At 38.7% G+C, this 21,883-nt stretch overlaps 2 protein-coding genes across 4 annotated transcripts in view; one reads left to right on the top strand and one right to left on the bottom strand.

The window, feature by feature from the left end:
- mllt10 (MLLT10 histone lysine methyltransferase DOT1L cofactor) overlaps positions 1-19,693 on the bottom strand; it is a 46,429-nt gene extending 26,736 nt beyond the window's left edge. For 2 of the 3 annotated variants that reach the window (XM_055007108.1, XM_023272103.2), the window contains exons 1-7: positions 19,346-19,693; positions 16,460-16,539; positions 12,096-12,150; positions 9,480-9,589; positions 9,235-9,338; positions 6,519-6,612; positions 3,504-3,593 (exon numbers count right to left, since the gene is read on the bottom strand). In XM_055007108.1, the coding sequence (XP_054863083.1) occupies positions 3,504-3,593; positions 6,519-6,612; positions 9,235-9,338; positions 9,480-9,589; positions 12,096-12,150; positions 16,460-16,539; positions 19,346-19,502 (690 nt within the window). In that variant the 5' untranslated portion in view covers positions 19,503-19,693. The remainder of the gene's footprint in view (positions 1-3,503; positions 3,594-6,518; positions 6,613-9,234; positions 9,339-9,479; positions 9,590-12,095; positions 12,151-16,459; positions 16,540-19,345) is intronic. The other variant, XM_055007107.1, reaches the window with a different exon arrangement.
- Positions 19,694-19,768: 75 nt separating this feature from the next.
- The window catches only part of LOC129348051 (polycystic kidney disease 1 like 1-like), a 36,072-nt gene continuing 33,957 nt past the window's right edge, over positions 19,769-21,883 (top strand). Inside the window, exon 1 of the mRNA XM_055007335.1 lies at positions 19,769-19,895. The gene's annotated coding sequence lies outside the window, so the exon portion shown is untranslated. The remainder of the gene's footprint in view (positions 19,896-21,883) is intronic.

The raw sequence follows: 21,883 nt of genomic DNA on the forward strand, positions 1-21,883 counted from the left end.
CTACCAAGGTCTTCAAGCTACTTGCTTTGTCTAACTGACAATGTAAAATTGTGGTATATTTTCAGAACGTGTATCATATTTTTATGTTTTTGCATATCTTTTGCATATCTAAAATCACTCTAATATCACAGCACATTTTTAATATTTCCTTAGATTATTTTATCGGTACTCAACACTGCCTGAAATGGAACTTTATCTGGCTATTCAAACTAGCAGTAAGTAGTATTCAACATATAATCAAGCAAAACAGGGAAAAAGAAGCAAATAGCGCCTAAAATGAACCACTGTCTGGCTATTCAAACTGATACTGCAAGTCTTCAAGACACAATGACTTAAAACAGACAGGGAAAAAGAAGCAAATTGTCACATTTGGTTGGGAGAAAATGTTTCAGCATTGTGCTGAAAAATCTACTTTAAAAAAATATTATCTAAACTACAGAGAACAGCTAGATGACTTCTCAGTTAGCGGCATCATGGTCATATTAAATCAAACAGGCCTTTGAGCGGCGAGTGTTTGACTGTGGTACATGTCATTATCCTACATGTTTTTATGCATTCCTATCTTATATTTTCTTATTATATGTGTTTTTAAGAAGTATAATCTCAGCCATTCCTATTCTATTCTGTTTCTGTCCATATAAAATATGCAAGATGAATAAAACAGATTTTCTTTGCTGTAACATTCATAAATAAGAAATCAAAATGAATTACATTTTAACATCTTATTTAACAGATAAAGCGCTTATGACGAGGTATTGTCTGTTAATGATTTGATATAGCACATATTTTAAATCCTTCACAATTCAGCACAATGGCCTTGGGAGGACGATGGGGGAGGGGGAGTTCAGACAGAGAGAGGGAGAGAGAGGGGTAAGGAGAGGCGAGGGAAGACGGGTAGAAAGGGAGGAACAGGAAGTGAAGAGGAAAATAATCTGCCCTGGCCTGGCAGGAATTCCCCTGTGCAGTTTCCTGCAGGATTTCTGACTAGCCATTGTGTGCGTGTGTATGTATGGATGTGTGTTTCCTGCGGGCCTTTTCTAAGCGACCAGTGTGGGGGATCTTTAAGCCCCTGATGTAGGTTGACTGCAGGGTCTAACATGAGGTGGGCATACATCTGAGCCTCCAAACCACATAACAAATGCATGTGTGGAGTGGAGACACACACGCGTGAATCTGAGCATACTGATCTCTGACCCAGGAATCTGGATGGACTGTGTTGATGTGCGCATGTGTTTAAGTGAGAGAGGAGGGGGATACTCTAATGCTAATCAGGCACACACACACACACACACACACACACACACACACACACACACACACACACACACACACACACACACACACACACACACACACACACACACACACACACACACACACACACACACACATGCTGAAGCTGGCACTGGCAAACACAATGGCCAAGTATGCAGATAATGGCATACAGAATTCTAAGTACTCCATTTGAACACCACAAAATGCTTGAAGAGTGAATTTGGTATAAAGTCTGTTGTCCTATGTCATGTTTTTCTGTCAAAAATAAAGAATTACGAGGAAAAGGGATCTCAAACCATCAAAAGGCTTTTTTGGCACAGCATCACCTAGTAATTCTCTTGAGCTGAATAAACACTGGTTTAAAAATAAATGCAACATCTCATCAGAACACGAGAATCTCATTCAGTGGAAGTGGTGCAATTACTTTTTATGTCAATCAGAAAACAAAAACAGCCTTGATGTAGAAGCTGACTTCTTTAGATTTTAGAATGGGGTGAAGAACTGCAGGATCGAGAAATACTTTCAACGTGCATCTATCCATTCTATGTTACACAGCCTTTAAACACTAAGCCAGCATTGAAATAATACAAGGAAAAGACAAAACATTTTTGTAAATGACAATTTAGACATTTTTTCCTATTGTTTCTGCTGCAAATGAAAAAACATTCACTTTCTAAGTGGAGCTTGCTCATGATATTTTCACAGCTTATTTATTTTTCTGGTAATTATAAAAGGAATACTTAGACAATTTTCCCTTTTACACATTTAAGGTCCAAGGCTCACAGCCTCTATTTGGTGTGGCCATTATTGTTTGCAATGAAAAGCTCCGGCTTCAAGCTATTCCAACAATCCATCTGACAGAGACATCCCTAAACACAACATTTTATTCTCCACAGATCACGATTCTAGAGAGAAAGAGACACTTGCCGTCAGTTCAGGTGATTTGTACCAAGATGGCCTTGGCTAAAACGTTTTCACACAGTTGTACACACATCCACAAAAAAGCTCTGGCCTGAACTGCCCGAGTAGATTAAGTAGTTGTTCTTCCTTGTTTTGTTCCCATCAGAGTCCTCTGTTTGCTCGAATGCTTTTGATATGATTATTTAAGCTCTTCCCAGTGATTGCTACCCCAAAGAGGATGGATGCATTTCAAACAGCCGTCCAAACAGGACACACTGTTGGAGAGTCTGGTTGGGAGAATCAATGACAGTGAACAGAAAATGCTACGATCTCTCTAAACACTTCAACTGTGAAGGGACAGTCATGTTTATTTTCATAAATTATATTTGTCTATATTGTGTCTAAATATCTTTACCTGCTTAATAAACACTAATAAAAGCCGGCAAACACTTTAAGACTCACATCATCAATCGGTCCTGTCCTACCAAGCGCATGGTGCACACGACAAAAAAGTGGAACAGATGAATTGACACCGCCTGTAAATTCTGATTTTACACACAATGTGATTACATGTTCAGGTAACAGGCATGACTTATTAAGTCACACTACTGTAGTATTCATTAACGGCTGTAATTACTGGTGGGCACAGGTGGGCTGCAGTCGTACTTGCAGCTAAAAGTCAATGCAAAAACAACCGCTGCTGGGTCTAGAAAACACAATTTCAGTACTCGCTTGGACATCAAATTCAAGGACTTTGTGATTGTTAAGCACCTTGTTCAGAAAAATGATACGACACATGGTTATGTTTTGTGATAGGAGAAATGCTTATATTCCTGACTGTTAGGTTAACATGCTATAAAACCAGAATATCTGGAGCATAGGTTTTTCTTTAGGAAAGCATTAATTAATTAAAATTCATTTAAGACACCAAATGACTTACATTCAAGGCCAAACATCCATTTCAAAATATTTCATTCTTACTCTGCTAAAAGCATTCGACCTTAGAGTCATGTTCATGGCCCAAGGTGGGTAATTCTCTACATGTAAGTTACAATAGAATAGACACGGTCTCCAATAGTTGTTGAAATCTACACATGGCTTTTTTCACTGACCTTGTTAATTTAAACAAGAGTACATCCTCAGAGGCTCGACTAAATTATGTTATACTGCATATTTAAGCCACTCAGTATGATTATTGATCAATGGTTCTACTGTGTGTTTGCTCGTCCCTCCACAGTGAGCACATGACAGTGAGGGCGTATGTTACTGGTGGAGTCACAGTCGTGGGTGGGAGGCATAGACAGGGTAAGATCTGAGGGCTGTCTTACCTTCTTGTCCTGGTCTGGGGGTCTATCCATACACTGAGAGGAAGAGTCACTTATGCTTTGAGACCTACTACCACGGCCCCTGCTCCTTCGCTAAAAGGTAAAGAGGAACTCCAAGTTACTGGATGAAGTCCACAGAAAGAAGGCCAAAAGTAGACCAAAAATCAACTCTATGATATCAAAAAACAAATATATAAAATAAACTCAAATTTTAGAAAGAAAAAAAGGCTGACTGAACTCAGGGATAACTGAAAATTTAAAATCAGTCAAAAAACATAGTCATAAGCATTGCTTACAAAGGTTGTTATAGGAGTATGCTTACTGGTCACCTTTGAGAAAAAGGCACATTGGCAGCAAGTATCTAAATAAAAAAAGCACACCTCCACTGGTGAAAAAGCCATTCTTTACAGAACCAAATGGGAAAGTCAATCAAGTGTAAAACATCAATACTCCATAGTAGAAAACCAATAAGGGCTAAAGGCAACAGAAAAAGCACACGGAACCACACGTTGTGTTTTAATGTCGTTTTAAAATTGTTTATGTCCAAACTAAATCATGAGGCCTGCTGGAACATTTCTGATAGACTCTGGCTATTTGTTTCAGTTCAAGCCAGCTTCCTCTTGCTCATAGCATCTGTTGCCATGGTGATAACAACTATACCCTGAAATTACAACCCTGTTACCTCCAAGCACTGATCGAGACTTGTATTCACCCACCTTGTGTTCAAAAATACAAATCTATGACCAAAAACTGTATTTCCATCACTCAAAGTCAACCTGGTGCATCATGGGATACATCCTTCTCTTTCAGCCGCACATACAGGTCACTTTCTTGGTCACATGACAATGTCCTCCTCTTTAAAAATTAGATTTTCACACAACCATGTGGTAGCTCTATACACAATAAAGAGCTTGTAAATTACTGCTTCTACAATCTCTTAAATACTAAATTATCATTCAATATGCTTAAAAAATAAACTGGCAGAATGAATTTCTGCCACTTAGTCATTCAATTCCACCTAAAACCTGGGTTCACGGCTAATGACAGAGGGTTACACAACAAGGTTAGCCAATCATTGTCAGAAAAGAAAAAGAAAACCATACACAACCAGAAATACCCTGGGCAGTGCACCACAGACGCACTTAAAGTACTGCAAAATAAAGGAAAAATTTGTCACACTGAGCCTCAATGAAACCTCCAACCAAACAGAAATTTCTCTCTAGTCAAGAATAAAGGAGGACAATCTAAGTTTTAAATTAGATTTGGCGACTAAGTCCAGTCAGATACCGTATGTTGCTAACACGGCGTAAACATCCATCAAGTGGTATTTTATGAAATTCATTCAGCTAGCGACACTGCTTTCTTCATCATCGATTCCCTCTCATACATTTCTGCCATCCATACAGTCCCAGCTTAATGACATTATGCCCCAGCATCCAAAGCAATTCATACACGATCACTGTAATCAATGAAACAGCATGAGTCTTTCCATCAGCATTTGTTAACATTGCAAAATGGTGTGTGTGTGTGTGTGTGTGTGCGCGCGCGTGTGTGTGTGTGTGTAGGTTAACACCATAAAGTCTGTCCTGTTGTTCCATCCTACCACAGTTCCACAAGTCATAATAGCTCTGGCACAGTCTTTTTTTGGTGTATTTTCTTCCCTCCCCCAACTGGTGCTGAATGAACCTGAACAAATGTCTTGACTATTGAGAGGAACACAACAGGTGATCTCTTTAGTGATTGTGTGTATTGAAAACACACCTCCTCTGCATATCCAGTTGTTGCATTTTTGTGTTGATATGTCTTTTCATCCCTCCCTTTGTGTGACTAAATTCTTCTTCACAATAGCGAGCTATTCACCTATCACTTTATGCTGGGTACACAGTCAGAGGAGGCTGTGTACAACTGAAAGCAGATTAAGGCAGGGCTGTGATCATGGACAAGAAAATAGTAATCTGCCATTTAGGAATGAATTCTCATTGCTTGTAAAATAATTATTATAATAAGAAAGCAGGTAAAAAAAAATACATTCATCCCTAATTTGTATCTCTATATATTAGGAAAAAAGGTGAAAAATGGTTCTTAAAACTGGCGACAGTGCCAATTGAAAAGCCAAGTGCGTTTGAAATTGATTAAACAAATACATGAAAAGGGATTTTCCAAAATATTTGAAATATATTAGCAGCTATTAAGGCGTGATTATCCCTGTTTGCCCCTGCAGTAAAATACAGACTCAAAAGCCAGGGCTCAGGACAAGTATACAAGGAAGTGGAGGTTGCAATACAAGAATGATTAGATAGAAAAGAACAGAGGGGGAAGAAAAGGTGGACGAGAGAAAAACAGTGGTGGTGTGGATTCATTGGTCCATAAAAAGAAGATGATGGAGGAGATAAAGACCAGGTGACAGCAGAGACTAGACGCTGACTGAGTGAGGAGGTTGACTGGGAAAGAGAAATGGATATGAAAGGAAAGATTTGAAAATGTGAGGTGAAAGATGTGGAGAAAACAGAAGAGTGATGTTCAGGGCAGGGAACGCTACGAGTTACGCATGAGAAGGGATAAGAGAGATGGAGACAGTGGAAAAATTATGCAGAAGAAGTGATGGTGGGCCACCTGTGAGAGAGCAGCGAACGTCACTAGATGAAATTTGTTCCTCACTGTGTTCAAAGTGAACCAGTATGTTGTGTTATGTCTCCATAGGTATCTCTGCTTGTAGTTAGTACAACAGAAAATGCATCAAATATCTTACAAGATGTTAATAAGAACAGAAGAGAGTCCTGTGCAACAAACAATGGAGCTGCTACAAACCTCAATACACACTGAGTAGAGCCAAATTATTTATTTTGAACTTAATACCAAATCAAAATACACAAAAAGCTAATTGGTTTTCATATTTCAAGAAGCATGCTAAGGCTATAAATATTTTTTCAGATAGTATCTAGTGTTGTGTGAATTCACAGGTTAGACTATTAGAAAGGGCAAACAATCTTTAGAAAACAAATCTGAGAGGACACTCACCAATTTGCTGTGATGATATTTGCAATATCCACAGTATTTGACATTGTCTGCATCTGATCCTTGTTCCTCACATAACAACCCCGCAAACTGGGCACTGTGGTGGGAAGAAGTGTAAAAAAAAAAAACAATGTATGTGAAAAACAGTAGAAAGATAATATTTCAACATGCATCTGGAGCTTTTTTGTCGGGTCGCACCAGCAAATGATTTAGTCAACCCACCCCCACCTCCCTATTTTGGTTCAGTACTGCCACAGCTATTAATCCACCATGCATGCTGATGAACAGCTGTTGTTGCATAACCAAGTTATGCTGCATTGATTTTCAGTGATACAAGAGTTCATATTTGTAAAAGGTTTTTATCTGAAAATATATTTATTTTGTCACCAGTCCTCCTGTGATGTCGGTCATAAACTGGGCACAAGCTAAACACTGAACATCTGCTTATTGGTAAATACTACATTTTACTGACGTTCCCTAAACGCCTCACACATGATGGCTACAGTAGACACTGCCAGGTAACTGCAGTGTAGTAGCTCTGACAGGTGCGGGACCAGCAGAGTTTTCTATGAGCGGATCGCATCTTAAATGTGAATACCACAGTCGATCGTGTTTATTTAGTCAAAACTGTGATCGCTGTTAAAATTTGAATCTTCGTGACTGGATGTTTTTCTTCTCCTAACTGATTCAGTCGACATCTCCCATCCTGTACCTGAACACTTTTATCAGCAACTGTATCGGCCCTCTCCCTCTCCAGCCTCCTCCTCTCTCCTCACTGGGTTATTTAACATAATCGGCTATAGATCATTTCATCATTGGATCACGGTAACAGTGAAATTGACTGTTCAGACGTCTAGCATGGACAGACTGAGACAATGTGGAAGAATTAGTATTTTTTCCAACCACAATAACTTGCTGTAGCTACCTGTGCATCAAAATCAACTTTATTGGCCAAGTTTGTACACAAACAATGATTTTGAATCTTATCTCTCATTGTACAGCACATTTTTTCTGTATTATGTTTTGTAAAAAAGAGCTTTCATATCATCACATATTGGCCGACATAAACAGCAATTTTGATGTATCCATGACAGATATCCATGACATCAGGCAGCTCATACAGTGGTCGGGATTTAACGTAAAGCGACAATTTGTGGTTTTAGGAGCAGTTATGCTTTGTAATTATTTAAACCAATTAGTCTACCACAATTTGGTAGTAAACATGACAGTAATTGCCTAAATGTAGCATCTTATTACAAGAATGTAGTCATAGTTACACAAACACAACTCTTGGATTTTTTACATTCAATCTAAGCCACACGTTTTAAATTTATTAGCCAATTAAAACAAAACAAACAAACAAACAAAAAAATCAGATAAACTTTCCTGAAAATTTTCTCTTTTTTCCTGTAAAACTTTAATGGAAAATTCACAGAAAATTCACATAACATTCCCATATGGTTCCAGGAAAATTCCCATAAAATTCACAGAAAGTTGTCATCAAATTCTTGGAAAATTATTATTTACCAGGAAATTTCTGGAAATTTTCCAGAAATTTCCAGGTAAATACCCACAAAATTCCATGAAAACTTTCATAAAATTTCCAGAAAATCTCCATAGAATTCCTGGATAATCCTGATAAAATTTCTGAAAAACTTCCATAAAATTCTTGGAAACTTTCTTATAAAATTCCTTCAAAATTGCCACAAAATTCCAGGAAAATTACCATAAAATTCTTGGAAAATTCCAATAAATTTCAGGAAAATTACCATAAAATTCCTGGAAAATTCCAATAAAATTTCAATAAACTTTCCTTAAAATTCTTGATAAATTCCAATAAAATTGCTGGGAAATTCTCATAAAATTGCAGGGAAATTTCTACAAAAATCCCAGAAACTTTCAATAAAATTCCTGGAAAATTCCCACAAAATTTCAGGGAAATTTCCATAAATTTGTTCAATTTTGCAGCCCTACTGCTGAAGTTCAGTGTCTTCCTTCCTGCACCTACACTGATCATCAGGTATGTCACATACGGACCTCTGCCCCTTCTTTCCTCAGTTTTGGTTGAGGAACGCACAACAGCTAAATAGCTTGTTTTAGGCAGGAAAAGACAGCCAGAGCTAAGGAAGAAATAAAAATTATACTTTGTACCACTATGGCTATCGCAGTAGCTGCCTGTGCTTGTTAAAGTGACAACAAAACAGCTTAATGATCATAATTCACTCACACGAATGCAACAACTTGAAATTTTTACTCGCACGCTCTGAAAAAAAGGTTGCATATGCACCCAAAGTGGTCGTAGTCTGGAGCCCTATGTATGTCAAAACATTGCAGCACCATAAAGTTCAAAGTATAAGCAAATACTTAATATGAAACAATAGGATTTGGGAAAAAGGAAGAAGAACTGAAAGCTCGGTTCGTCCAGGTTAAACGGCCTGTTTTTATTATAGCTTTAAATCCTCAACTCTTAAACTACTCAAAGAAAAAAACTAATGTGAAGGCTCGTGTTGGTGGTAAAAACGTGCAAGAAATTATTATTTTATATACATTTTAAGCTTCAAGAAGTTACAATACTGAAATACATGATCATCTCAACATGTGTAGTATTTCTTTTGCTTAACAGTATAGCAAATCTACAAGTCTTGAGTTTGAGTGAATCGTTTCAGAAACAAGGACCATCTTTGTCAAGTGAGGTTAATGTGATGTGAACGTGTCTCACCATGTGACGTGGAATGCCTGTCTGCAGCCATGTTTGTTGCAGGTCATACAGGCTCCAGTGGCTGCTTTACTCTCTCTGCCCTGGTCCTCACAGATATAACACGTCTACACACACACACACACACACACACACACACACACAGTAAAAAGACACCTTTACAAATCAAGGACAGAATTATTTCCTTACAATTCCACATTGCACGTGTGTTTTTCCTGATGTCTAAATGCATAGAAATGGTCACTTACCTTGTTGTAGCGCTCATGTGGCACAGACTGGAGTACTATAGGCTCCATAGTCGAGACATTAGCAAACTCCACCTCAGGTATGTAAAGGGCACAAACCACATGGGCCCAGCCTGTAACGAAACACAAAGAAGAACTATGTTTGTGGTAACATTTCACAGTTTGCAAACAGAAATGTTAACCGCTTGCTAAGATCTTGAAAAGTAATAAAATGTGTGCAGAATTTATGTTCATCATGCACTCGTTTGATTTGTGTCTTGCAAGTTTTACTACTGTAGCAGAGCTCTGTTAGAACTTTGAGGACATTGCAAGTCCAGAGAGCTGGCAGAAATGTGTCAGCTTTTCTTAAAAATGTTGTAGTTGTAATACAGACATGAAGCCTCTATACTAATCGTGGACCAAATAAAGAAATAAAGACAGCCAGTAACGGCACCCTGCTCACCCATCATATTACACTACATTTCCTTGATTATATCTGCAAAATTAGTAGCAAAAACATTAAGTTCAGGACAGTTTTGAATGCACACAGGCAAGAATTTACTTTTGAGCTTTTTGTGATGATAAAATATATCGTTCAAACGCAATGAAATGCAGCAAAAATTGAAAAACATCCTTTGAACTCGTCAGTCCAATAACTTGTGCAGTCTGTAGGTTGTTGATTAGAGTTCAGTGTCATCCCAAAATGAACCAGACCAAAAAGCAATAATGGATCACTTTCATTTGGTGCTAACAAAGTTTTCCAAAAAACAAACCAAAAGCGGTTTGGACCACCTCCAAACATGCCAAATTGTGCTTTCGGTTACACAACAAATTATATCAACTTTTAAACAGTGAACCTTAAATTCTTTAATTTGTCAATTGGTAGTTAATCTGCCTAAGTATTCGTTTATTGAGCCCTAAGACACACACAGCTGCCTGTCAGTGAAGACAAACTGGGGGCAGTAGAACGACAGCGGGGCATGGTGGAGCGGCGGCAGAATTGACGACAAGTTGAGGAGGAGTTGGAGGAGGTGAACAGGAGGTCAAATGGAGGTGGGAGTCTCCTGCCACACTGGAGGTGTCTGTTTTTGCCCATAGCGGAAACAAAAACAGGCTTAAACTTACAGTTGAACCCCTGACCTGCCTTTGACCTGGTGAACGGGACAGGGGGAGGAGGGCAGAGGGCGGGACGGAGAGGTGGGAGCTGGTGTGAAATGGGGGCATGTTGTTGTTTTGAAGTCCCTCCAAGAATCTGGAAGAGGCCTATAAAACAGGACTATAAAAGTGGCACAACCTTCCTCCTCAAACTACACATTCATCTGTTTATCCTCCCTAAAAACGATTCAAAGCGCCATTATACGAACATCCTTTGCTTCAAGAAGCAATCAGAGTCCAATGTGTCAAGATAAAGAACTGAACTTTGTTTGATAACAAATAAGGCAAAGGATGGCTTATGAGCTTCTTTCGTAAACTATGGTGAAAACATGACACAAACACCTAGTAAATAAACAAGACTAAATTGTGTTGATGTTATCCGCACCGTCGCAGGTAACAAATAGAATAGAATATGCTCCAATACAACACTAATATACAGTTTTCCTACTGCTGCCACATTGTTTCTCAATGTCTTGTGAGCATTGAACTTGTTTTCATCACAGTCCTTGTGAATTATTATTTTTGCCATATGTGAATGTAATGGACTATTGAGAACCTCCAGGATGCTAATTCTTTGGCCTTTGTGTGTGCAGTGAACTTGGTGGTACATAAATATATACATGTGGCCAAGGCAGGGAGATGTGAACTTCATTTCTATATGTCTGTTGCTGTTCTTTCCTCTCATCCTGCTATATGTTAAGATGCAGGATCAAATACCCATTTCAGACAAATCCCTCTACTCTGCTTTATTACTGTGCCACCTGAAATAACAGCGACTACCACACAGATCAACAAGTGATGAGGAACGGTAAAGAGCAGAGAAACAGAGGTAAGAGATGATGAGAGAGGAAAAAGAGGGGAAAAGAGGGGGAGAGAGAGAGAGAGAGAGAGAGAGAGAGAGAGAGAGAGAGAGAGAGAGAGAGAGAGAGAGAGAGAGAGAGAGAGAGAGAGAGAGAGAGAGAGAGGTCATGGGAAGGGTAAAATAAAGGAGAAAGTAGTAAAACGGTGTGTGTTAGTGTTGTCCTGATGCCTCCCTGCAGGCCTGGACACAATCCCACAGCTGTGCCTCTCTCGGACTGACTCAAGCACACACAGACACACACAGACACACACACACTGAATATTTACAGTCTCCACCAAACTGACCTCCCAGTGAACCCAAAGAGGAGACTCCTCACAGGCCATGCACTATACCCATCCTGGTCCGCCCCCTCATAAACATACACACACACACACTCACACACTCATAAAACATGGACTGGCAAGGACGGTACAGAGAGGCAGCACACACAACAAACAGCAACATAACTCTCCCAGCACGCTCACACCCCTTAAACTTGCTGGTGATAGGCAATTAATGACAAAATACACAAGAGCCCAACCACAGATGTGTGTGTGTGTGTGTGTGTGTGTGTGTGTGTGTGTGTGTGTGTGTGTGTGTGTATGTGTGTGTGTGTGAGTGAGTGCAGCGGAGAAGGAGTCTACCTCCGTTGTCTGTCCTCTTGAGGGCTCCATCTTTGTGGGGACAGAGCTCACATCTCTGTGGGTAAAGAGGAAACATCAGGTCAGGAACAACAGGTCAACCTCATCTACTTACGGTGAGGTAAACACACCAGTATGACAAACATGACAGTGTGCGAGACAAGCTGGCCAATCGCCCAGACTTGGGCACATGGCCAGAAACTCCTGGGGAAATACCTTCACTGTCTGCCCACTGAGGTTGTTGCTTTCTCAGAGTGTGTGTGTGTGTTTGTATCAGCACATGCAAAACTTCAGGCAAATATTTCTGCTGCTCTCGCGCTGACAATTTAGCTCTTCCTTACCTAACAAATAAGCTGGTGCTGCTCTTGTTTCACTAAATATAAGCAGTATGTGTGTTGTGTCACTGTCACAAGAGAGTTAAGCTGTTTCCACTCCATGTTATCATCTCCAAATTTCATTTTCATTCAACTTTACAATTAAAAAATGTATGTAGCAAATCTTCCCAGCCTGAGCAATATCACAAGAGTATCCTAACAGAGACTTTACAGGTAAATTTGAGCCAGACCATTGACTTCAAGGTAATTTGGCAATTTGAGGATAAAAAACAATTACCATTGGTCACAATGTATCTTATGTTCCATTGAAATAATGCTTTTCAAAGTTTTTATTTTTTTTTTATAGTTTTAGCTTAATTATTTTTGTTTTTAGTACTGTAACATATCTTGGAGCTTTTCTAATAGGCACTGCATTATTTAAATTTCCATGTATTGTTTCCTTTTCTGCAATATTTAGCACATTTCCTTCTTGATTAATTAAGATCTGAAAAAACTATACCACATAAATATTTCATTTATAAGAAGACTGTCTATCAATCAGAGATTCACAAATATTTCCAGTGATATAAACACACAAAATTTGCATCAACACTCGCACAACCTGTCGCTAGATAAACAGAGAATATATCTGTTTAATACTCCACTTATCATCATCAGCGTAAAGACTTTGTACACATGAATACACCGTTTTGTAAATTATATTTATATGTATTATAGTTATGGTAAAAGTCCTACCATAACCTATCCTTTGTCAGTTTAAGAAGTTAACATGAAAAATCTTGTTCTCCTGATAAATATCTGGTAGAGAACATTTGCTCTGTGTGCAAACATGCATACAGAAAGCAGGCAGTTCATTCTAGCACCTGTATCAACAGCTACGTAAAGTAAATCTTGCCCTGACAAAATCTAGACAGGTCCTTAGAAGTCTGCCGAGGTCATACTAAGTTGAGACTCTGCAAGCCATACCAGCTCGTGTGTTGCACTGAGGTTCACAAAGAGAACAGTCTGAAGTGTCATGATTCAGAGGTCTGTGGAGAGCAGGTCAGCCCAAGGGTGCTGCAGCAGTTGTTGGAAATGCAGAGCTTTACTGTGCAGACAGTAAGGTTTTCAGATGCTGCTATCATGTAGACTAAACAGTTTGTTCACTAAAACATGCCACACACAACAAATGATATCTGGCACAGTTGGCAAACAACCTACACTCAAGCAGCATTTCTGATAATATTTTATAGAGCTGTCAAGAACAGGACTAAAAAATAAATTGGTGAAATGTGGTGGTAACTAGTACAGAATACAAATTGTAGGCTAGACGAGGAAGAATCTGGTGTACCAGTGAAATCACAGTGTGAGGGATAACTTCCTTAAACAGTATTCATTATTTACAGTTTGGTCAATATTTGTGCAATACGTCTGTCAGTGAAATAGGAAATGCTCTTTTAAGATGCATTTCACATAGATTTTTTTGCACAAAGTTACTGTTTTAACGTTGAATATAATCTTTTTAATTTTCCAAGGCAAATATGAAGCAAAGGACAGTAGGAGAAATCACATACGACTGAAAATCCTGCTGGTAGAGGCAATCGTGCTGTATAAAGGAGGAGTAGCAGGTAGGCCTGCGGAGACCTTTAATTTATTTTCTCCAGTTATGTTGCTTTTGACACTACAGCTTCTACCAAGCTGTACAAAGTGATACACATGGTGGGTCCATCAGCACAAGCAAGCTTTCAAGTCTCTCTAATGAGCTAAACAAGGAAAGTTTTTTTCTGCAATAAATAGAAGGAACTGTGTTATACAACGCCAAGTTCCTTTGCTTAAATTAGTCTCTAAAAAGACCATTGTAAAAGTAGTAACTGATAGCTTCCAAGACATCTGATCTTGCACTGTGACAAAGCACATATGCCCAAGAATATGCCAGTATTTTCTGTTTATGTACCGCTGTGATTTCACCGCAAGACTTAAATTTTAATGTCTTCTATTGCAAATAACAGTTCTAATAAATAAACACATTAAAAAAATGATCCAAAGAACAGGCAGTAGATGCCTGCTGCGTTCATGTACAGAGTATTTAGATTTTTAGAGCACTAGAGAAGTTGTAGTTAAGTTCATTTGATCCATGTTCTCAATGAGGTTTTACAAATGAACCAAGTGAATAATTGGGCTTCATCCAGACTGACAAGTAACTCACTGATTGGACTATTTTTGCCATCTGTATCATCAGCATGTCTTCAGGACGTGCATGGGAAAATCAAATTGAGATGACTGACAGCAGGTTAGTATGTACTTCAAAGCTTCTTATATTTAAATTTATGTTCTCTGGTGGCACTAAGAGTTCACACAGAAATAACTGGCTTTGAGCATTACTACTACAATATTACTATAGGGAGCAAATCCACTGTATGTTACGACTAAAAGCAAACAGGTAGAGACAGGACAAAAATGAGGCATCTTATACAGAACTTTCTAGGATAATTACTACAGGATCACTCTGTCTTTGTCATGGAATTAATAAACTAACAAAGCAGACAGAAGATACAAACACAGCAGATCCTAGTTTAAACTGCATTTGACTGTCTAATGAGGGTAGAAACTGCATGCAAATGCACATCTATGTTATCATGGTTGCCAAATGAATCACATTGCCTATACAGACTGATCATGTGTTCTTTTCCTGAACAGTTCAGATGGATTTATTTGTCATGTAACTTGTAAAGTAGTATAAAATCACAAATCTACTATCACAAAATACTGTCTTTCTTTTTCGTGACATGACATGTAATTTTCCACAGCTACACTGCAAAGCAAATTAGGGAAGAATGACTGAGAGGAAAACATCCAAGTGTGTGTATATTCTGATAGATATTACGATCAGTTTCCCATGTAATTTTTTTTGAGTCAAGCTTCAGTTGAAAATTCACTGTGTAACAGGTTTAAAGCATGTGATGAAGCTCTGTCACATGAGACATCATCCAACATGTGACTGTCACACAATAAATTCTAGGTCAGACGAGTTGTCTAACATACATCTTAAATTGCAGACATTTGCTTATCGCACTGTTTCAAATCACGATTTCAATTTGAAATCGATCAATTGTTGCGCTAATGTACACCAGTATAACAAAAAGGCTTTCTGGGTATATATAATTTTTATCTACTCATCAAGCCTTTCCATAAGGCTTGATGAGTAGAGTTGGTCTTGCTCCACCATACTTATCCGAGCTGTTCTTTACTTTACGGGACCAAAAAATAGCTCCAAGGTTATCTGATCAGCATATACTTGAAGTACCTAGGTCAAAATATGAACACTGGGGTGACCAAGCAATTTCTGTAGCTGTACTTCGGGTCTGGAACAAGCCCCCAAACCCCAATATGTGCATCATCACTGACCTAGGTCTTTTTAAATCAAAGCTCAAAACCTATCTATTTAAAATGGCTTTTAATACCTAGCAGTCACATTTTATTTTGTTTTTTTTTAAGTACTAACTTTTACATGTATATTTCAGTGTTGTTTTATTGCTGTTTATTTTTATTGTTTTATTGTATATTTTACTGCTGTCTCTGTTTTAAGTTACTGTATTGTTTTTAAGTTATTCTCTTCTTTTCACTGTATAGAACTTTGGTAACCCTTTGGGCTGTTGTAAATAAATCAATTTTGACTTGAGTGATTGATTGATAAGGCTGCAAACAAATGGAAAAAGAAATTCCAGCCTTTTTAAAACTGTAAATCTTTCCTCTACTATGTATTTCTTCACATACCAGCTAAAATCCTGATGAGGCATAATGTGCTGGATTAAAAAATAAGACACCATACTAATGTTAAATGTCTTAAACATGCATGTTGTTATTTTTAACAGCTTTTTCTATTCTTTTCTTTCAGCAGATTTGTTGATGATGCCCGACTAACACGATGCTATTATCTGCTCGCATTTATAAACAACAGCACTGTTTCTGTGTCACGCCATCTTTGTGAGTCAGTCCTGTTATTTCAGGGGTTAGTCATAAATGATGAATGGGTAGATGGATTATGTGACTCACCACTCGGGCTGCTCTCTCCTGAGATTCACACTTTCTGCAAAACCAAGGTCCAGTGGGCACCTGCACAATGCCATAGCAGGCTGAGGAGAGAGAACATACAAATAGAGAGAACTGGTGTCAGTCATCACAATCACAACAAAGTCTACATTGTATAGACCAGTCACAAAATGATAATAACACCATTGTGACACATGCAACTACACGCCAAACCTGATAACACTTAATAACATGTTTACAAATATCCCATTATCTCCATTCCCAGTTATTTAATACACATGATAGAAGAAACATTTATGACTAACTTCGGTAAAATCCAAAACAGTGTTTTGACCAGACATACTGTTGAACATATATCTTTTACTGTTGTTTGTATATCACTGCATTGACACCGACATGCTATTCCTGGGCAACAACATATCTGGGACAACAGCAAAAACACGAGCAAGGCCTTGCTGTTGTTAAAGTCATCAGTAAAAACTGTTTGCTTTATGTTGATGCGAGGCCAAGTGCACCATACATGGAGAGGCTGCATTCAAATAGTTCACATTCTTTACATGCCCTCCCCAACATATTTGTAGGAAAAAGGTCAAGGAAATGTTGTCAGCTGCAGAAACAATTCAATTTCAGGGTGGATATAAAGTCTGTTTAAAGCTATATTTCTATTTTCTAATTTGAATTAACAAGCTGCATCAACAGGGTCACAACTGGTTGCTACCGATGTCTTTTAACTTATATACTTGCAAATAAAGCCTTTCAATTCTTTGCACTTTGGCACAGCATTGGAGAACTATATGATTTACAAGATGGTCTGGATCATCTTGCACAATGTGTTTTCATTTTGAATTATAACCTGTTTTCACCGATGCTTACAGGACTCAGACGTGAAGCTGTGCAGGTACAAGCACAGACGGTGCAACCCTAAATGCGGCAGCACTACCCTAAATAGCCTAGCTCTACACATTTTCAGATTATCTCTGATCTGACCAGAGCCCATAATCCACTGGAATAAACATCTATAATCCAGATTTCTGAGAACAAAACACCCAAAGGTAACTGAGTTCAAATGAAGAGATTGGAGGCCTGACTTGCAGACAAAACATCAAGTATCTGGCTGGTTAAGATATTCTGCACACACTGCATATCTGAGTTGTTTTAAATTATTACGGATGGCCGATCCAATCAATTAAAAGCCTGCCAATTTTATTAATCGCTAGGTTAACCAGCACAATATCTAAATGCTGCGTTGTTAATGTTTTCGATAAGAGTGCTTAAACCCAGCAGATGAGTATATAAATTAAATATTAATATATTTGTAGTGTATTACATCCTTGGTAGGACGCACAACATTTTAAATTTTCCTTATTGCAATTTATTAACATGGTCTTCTTTAGCTCCATATACTCTATGAATTGAAAAAATTTAACTGTTCTGACAAATTTTAAAATCACTCCATCAAACATGGGGCAACACAGGGGATCTGATGGCCTACATACTGAGGCACACACCACATGACTGCACCTTCCACAGCTCAACTTCAGGACCGTTGTTGCATGTCATATCCATCTCTCTGGCTGTGTTTCCTGTCTCTTCCTCGACTGCTGACTTTAAAATAAAAGCACCACAGCATGCTGCAAGTTAATTTTATTTGGCAAATATGTCTAATTGAACCAGAAGCTGTTTTAACTGTAACTGTTCAGGTGCAGATCTGGACAAAGTAATACATGACATGAAAGACGAGAGCGCTGTCTGAATCCAAGTACTGTCTATTTTTGTCTGACTCAGAGGTAGACTGCAGGTATGGGCCTGCCATTGGCCACACTTTCTACATGGCTTTCTCCTCTCCTTCCTAGCTATTGATTACTGTTTTTTAAAACCGGACTAGCAACCTACCAAACTGAATTTTTCAAGTTTTGCAAAGGGCCAGTGAATTAGCCGTTTTTATGACAATACTCACCTGGTCATTTGTTTCAAAACACACATCATTGTCAGCAAAGCATGATGCTTAACAGGCTAAAACTGGGAAAATAAGATGCAGCCTTAAATTAAAATATTAAGGGTTTTTTTTTGCACAATTACATAAATAAAAATCAAATAATCAATCATACCTTTGTTACTACATCTTAAGGTTAGTTTCCTCAAATATAAACCAAGAAACCCACACATGTAAGACTGTTTATTATGTGTATTTGCAAGCCTTGGCCTATTTAACAGTCTAAAAATTGCAACATATTACTACATACCAACCAGTGCTACAAGTACAAACATGCCAGTGTGCATAGGCATGAGATTAGAGCTGCTGACTTTTCAGTCTCCCACTGGGTTTGCCAAATGTACACATGGTCAGCTCTCAAACATGTAAACACTGAACGTCACCATCTGAGTCATCTTGAATGAGCACAGCTGCTATACTAGATGCTAGCATGCAGAAATCATTGTTTTGAAACTTGAACTTTCCCATAATCTTCTACCATGAACACTATTAGTTACAATTCTGTGTTTAATGCAGTTTGGACTAATAGTTAGAGAGCTATATCGTGGATATTAAAGTCCTCGATTTGAGCTTTCCTCTGAAGTTTACACGTTTTGACAAGAGAGTATCCCTCAGTCTTTAAATCCCAAGTGACAGCTTCTGACAGAGGATAAAAAAGCTCCAGAAATGTGCTCACAAGGCTGCTGTCAACAATCATCTACAGAAGAGCTTAGAGGCTACGTTAGCTGCCAAGTGAAAGCTGCGGAGCTGCATGTGTTGAGCCTGACCTCAGCCTGGCCTTGGTGAGGGCAGGCGGAGGAGGAGGAGGAGCAGGCTCCATAACCTTCCAACTAGATAATGCTAACTAGCCTGTAGGCTAACGGCTAACTCGTAGCCGAGCTAGCAGCGCAAGTTACCTTGATGCACGGCGACGTTGCAGCCGTGTCCGTCGCAGTACACGAGCGGGTTTTCAGCCCAGCCTCGTTCGTCGGAGCACACACAGCAGCCTCCGATCATCTCCTTCATGTTACTCGTCGAGAACTCCGCCGCCAGACAACGCTCACCAGAGACCATCTACGAAGAAAGCGGACATGCGGGAGTAATACATAAAGATGGACCGAAACCTTCGCCGAAGACGCCCTCGTTCCGCCTGCAGCGCCGCTTTAGGTCCCACTCGGTCGAAATGTCATGTTTAAAACGTGTTTACGTCCCTTTTCGACGCCGTATTTTTTTTCACCAAAACATCGCCGTCACGGCGCGATGGAGAGAAGAGGGGGAACTTCGCAGAGAACAGGACGTGCGTAATGACGTACGGCACGTGTGTGTGCGTGCCCCCAGACAGGAAGTAAAATGCAATTGGCTGGTCGGCGGCAGCTTTCCATTTTGGCTCCACATGGTTGGAAAAGTTTGTAGCAGAGAGACTTCACTCTGATAAAGATTCATTGTCAACACTGTAGCAACATGGAGGTAGGCAAAGCTGTGGCTTATTACTGAGAGACCCACCAGGTTCAAGTAAAGTTAAAAGCACGGTGTTTACAACAGATGTCAGCTGTTGACTGTGTTTGAAACGTAAACAATCAGGCCTGTAATTCTTCATCTGCAGAGTGGATTAAGATCGGTTTAAAATAGAACGGCTGACCTGAAAAAAAAAACTGAAGTTTTAATGGTAGTGTGTCAATGATGTTTGATTGTTTTGCATAGTAGATTAATTTAGAATTGAACTGATGATTCTCTATTATTCAATCAATAATTCAAACCAAATATTAACTGACACAAATTCAGGTTTTCCTTTCAAATGTGAAATTTTCCCGCTTTATTTATTTAAAAAAAAAAAAGATATAATTTTGTCAGCATGGTGACTATTTTTTAAATGTTTTACGGACAGACATGAGCATAGTGATACTTCATCAAATTAAATAAATCAGATAATGAAATATAAAATGATAATTTTGTTGCAGTCCAGAATAAATGTCCCTCAGGTTGTCAGAGAAGAGCTTTTTATTTGATAGAATATGGCAGTGGAGAAGCTATCTGCTCCCAATGACTGTAGTTTCCCTCAAAGTACATAGACTTGGAGCTTTTATACCCTTTAAGATATTCTGAATTATTATTGACATTTCTGCAATTTAAAGCAGACTAACAAAACACTTGTGGAACTTGTATATCTTTTTATTACTTTTTGATTTGCTATACTTGCTTTCTGTATGACTTGTAGCACTTTTTAATTGACTTGCAGCATTTGCTTCTTTTTTTTAAACTTTCTTCAAAAATTTTTACATGTTAATGTTTATGTAATTATGGTCATGTAATTGTTATGCACCAAAACACCAAATCAAATCACTCATATATTGAAACCTTTTTGGAAATAAAAGCAATTCTATTTTTTTTCCTTACATCAAGATAGTGTAGCCCCAAATAAATGAAGTGTTTGCACCTTTACAACTCCCTTTTCCCCCTTTCCTTTCCCGATGCAAACACTCTATCCATGCTGTTCTGGGCAGTTGCTGATTTTCAACATTTAAGATTTATTTTATCCAATCTTGTAAGAAAACATTAGGTGCCACGTCACATTACTCATTACTACTCTACAGGCAGGCTGTATCTGTATTTATGCTATATCCTTGATAATGAATTTTTATGCTGTAATGCAAAGTGTTTTTTAGAATTCAGCTACTTTTGAACATCCACATTTGCATCCTTGAAAGTCTGGCTTGTAGTTGTTTTTTGCATCTCAGTAAACTCAGAACAACAGCATGGCATTTATTGTACAGTTTTTAGAGCAAATACACACAATGATTGCACGCAGTTGTTTTGTGTTTGATATAAATCTGAATTATGGTTTGAATTTGTACCTATACAATAGACATTATTTTACATCTCTCACTATGCTAGTTCACTGTTATCATGAATAGTGAAGATAGAAAAGATTTATGCCCAGTGACTACAGAACCAATAGACTTGAGACAGCAATTTGAAATGCCTTTGTTGAAGGAATACTTTTTATCTTTCAAAAAATATTAACTTGGCTTTGGTAAGCTTTTATCAAGCCGCATATCAGCCTGTCAATGTACAGTTCTGTTTTGACAGCTCCCCATGCTGTTGCCAAGGATGCTCCCGAACACACACACACACACATACACACGCACACACACACACGCATACACACGCACACACACACACACGCACACACACACACACACACACACACACACACACACACACACACACACACACACACACACGCTATTCCAAGCACTCAGCTGCTGCTTGCATCACCGATTCCTCTGAGCGAGCTCCCGCTCTCGGTTTCCAGAGAAACGTAATGACTTGCCAATAATGCGCAAGAGCACACGAGCGTCCTCCGTGTAATATGGTGAGCGAGAGGTCCCTGGGAGTGTCTGCCCATTGTTTGCTTTAATTTCAAATTGCTCAAATGCTCCAGTCGACACTGGGCA

The sequence above is a fragment of the Amphiprion ocellaris genome, chromosome 22 (genome assembly GCF_022539595.1).
Source record: "Amphiprion ocellaris isolate individual 3 ecotype Okinawa chromosome 22, ASM2253959v1, whole genome shotgun sequence".
Classification (NCBI taxonomy): domain Eukaryota; kingdom Metazoa; phylum Chordata; class Actinopteri; family Pomacentridae; genus Amphiprion; species Amphiprion ocellaris.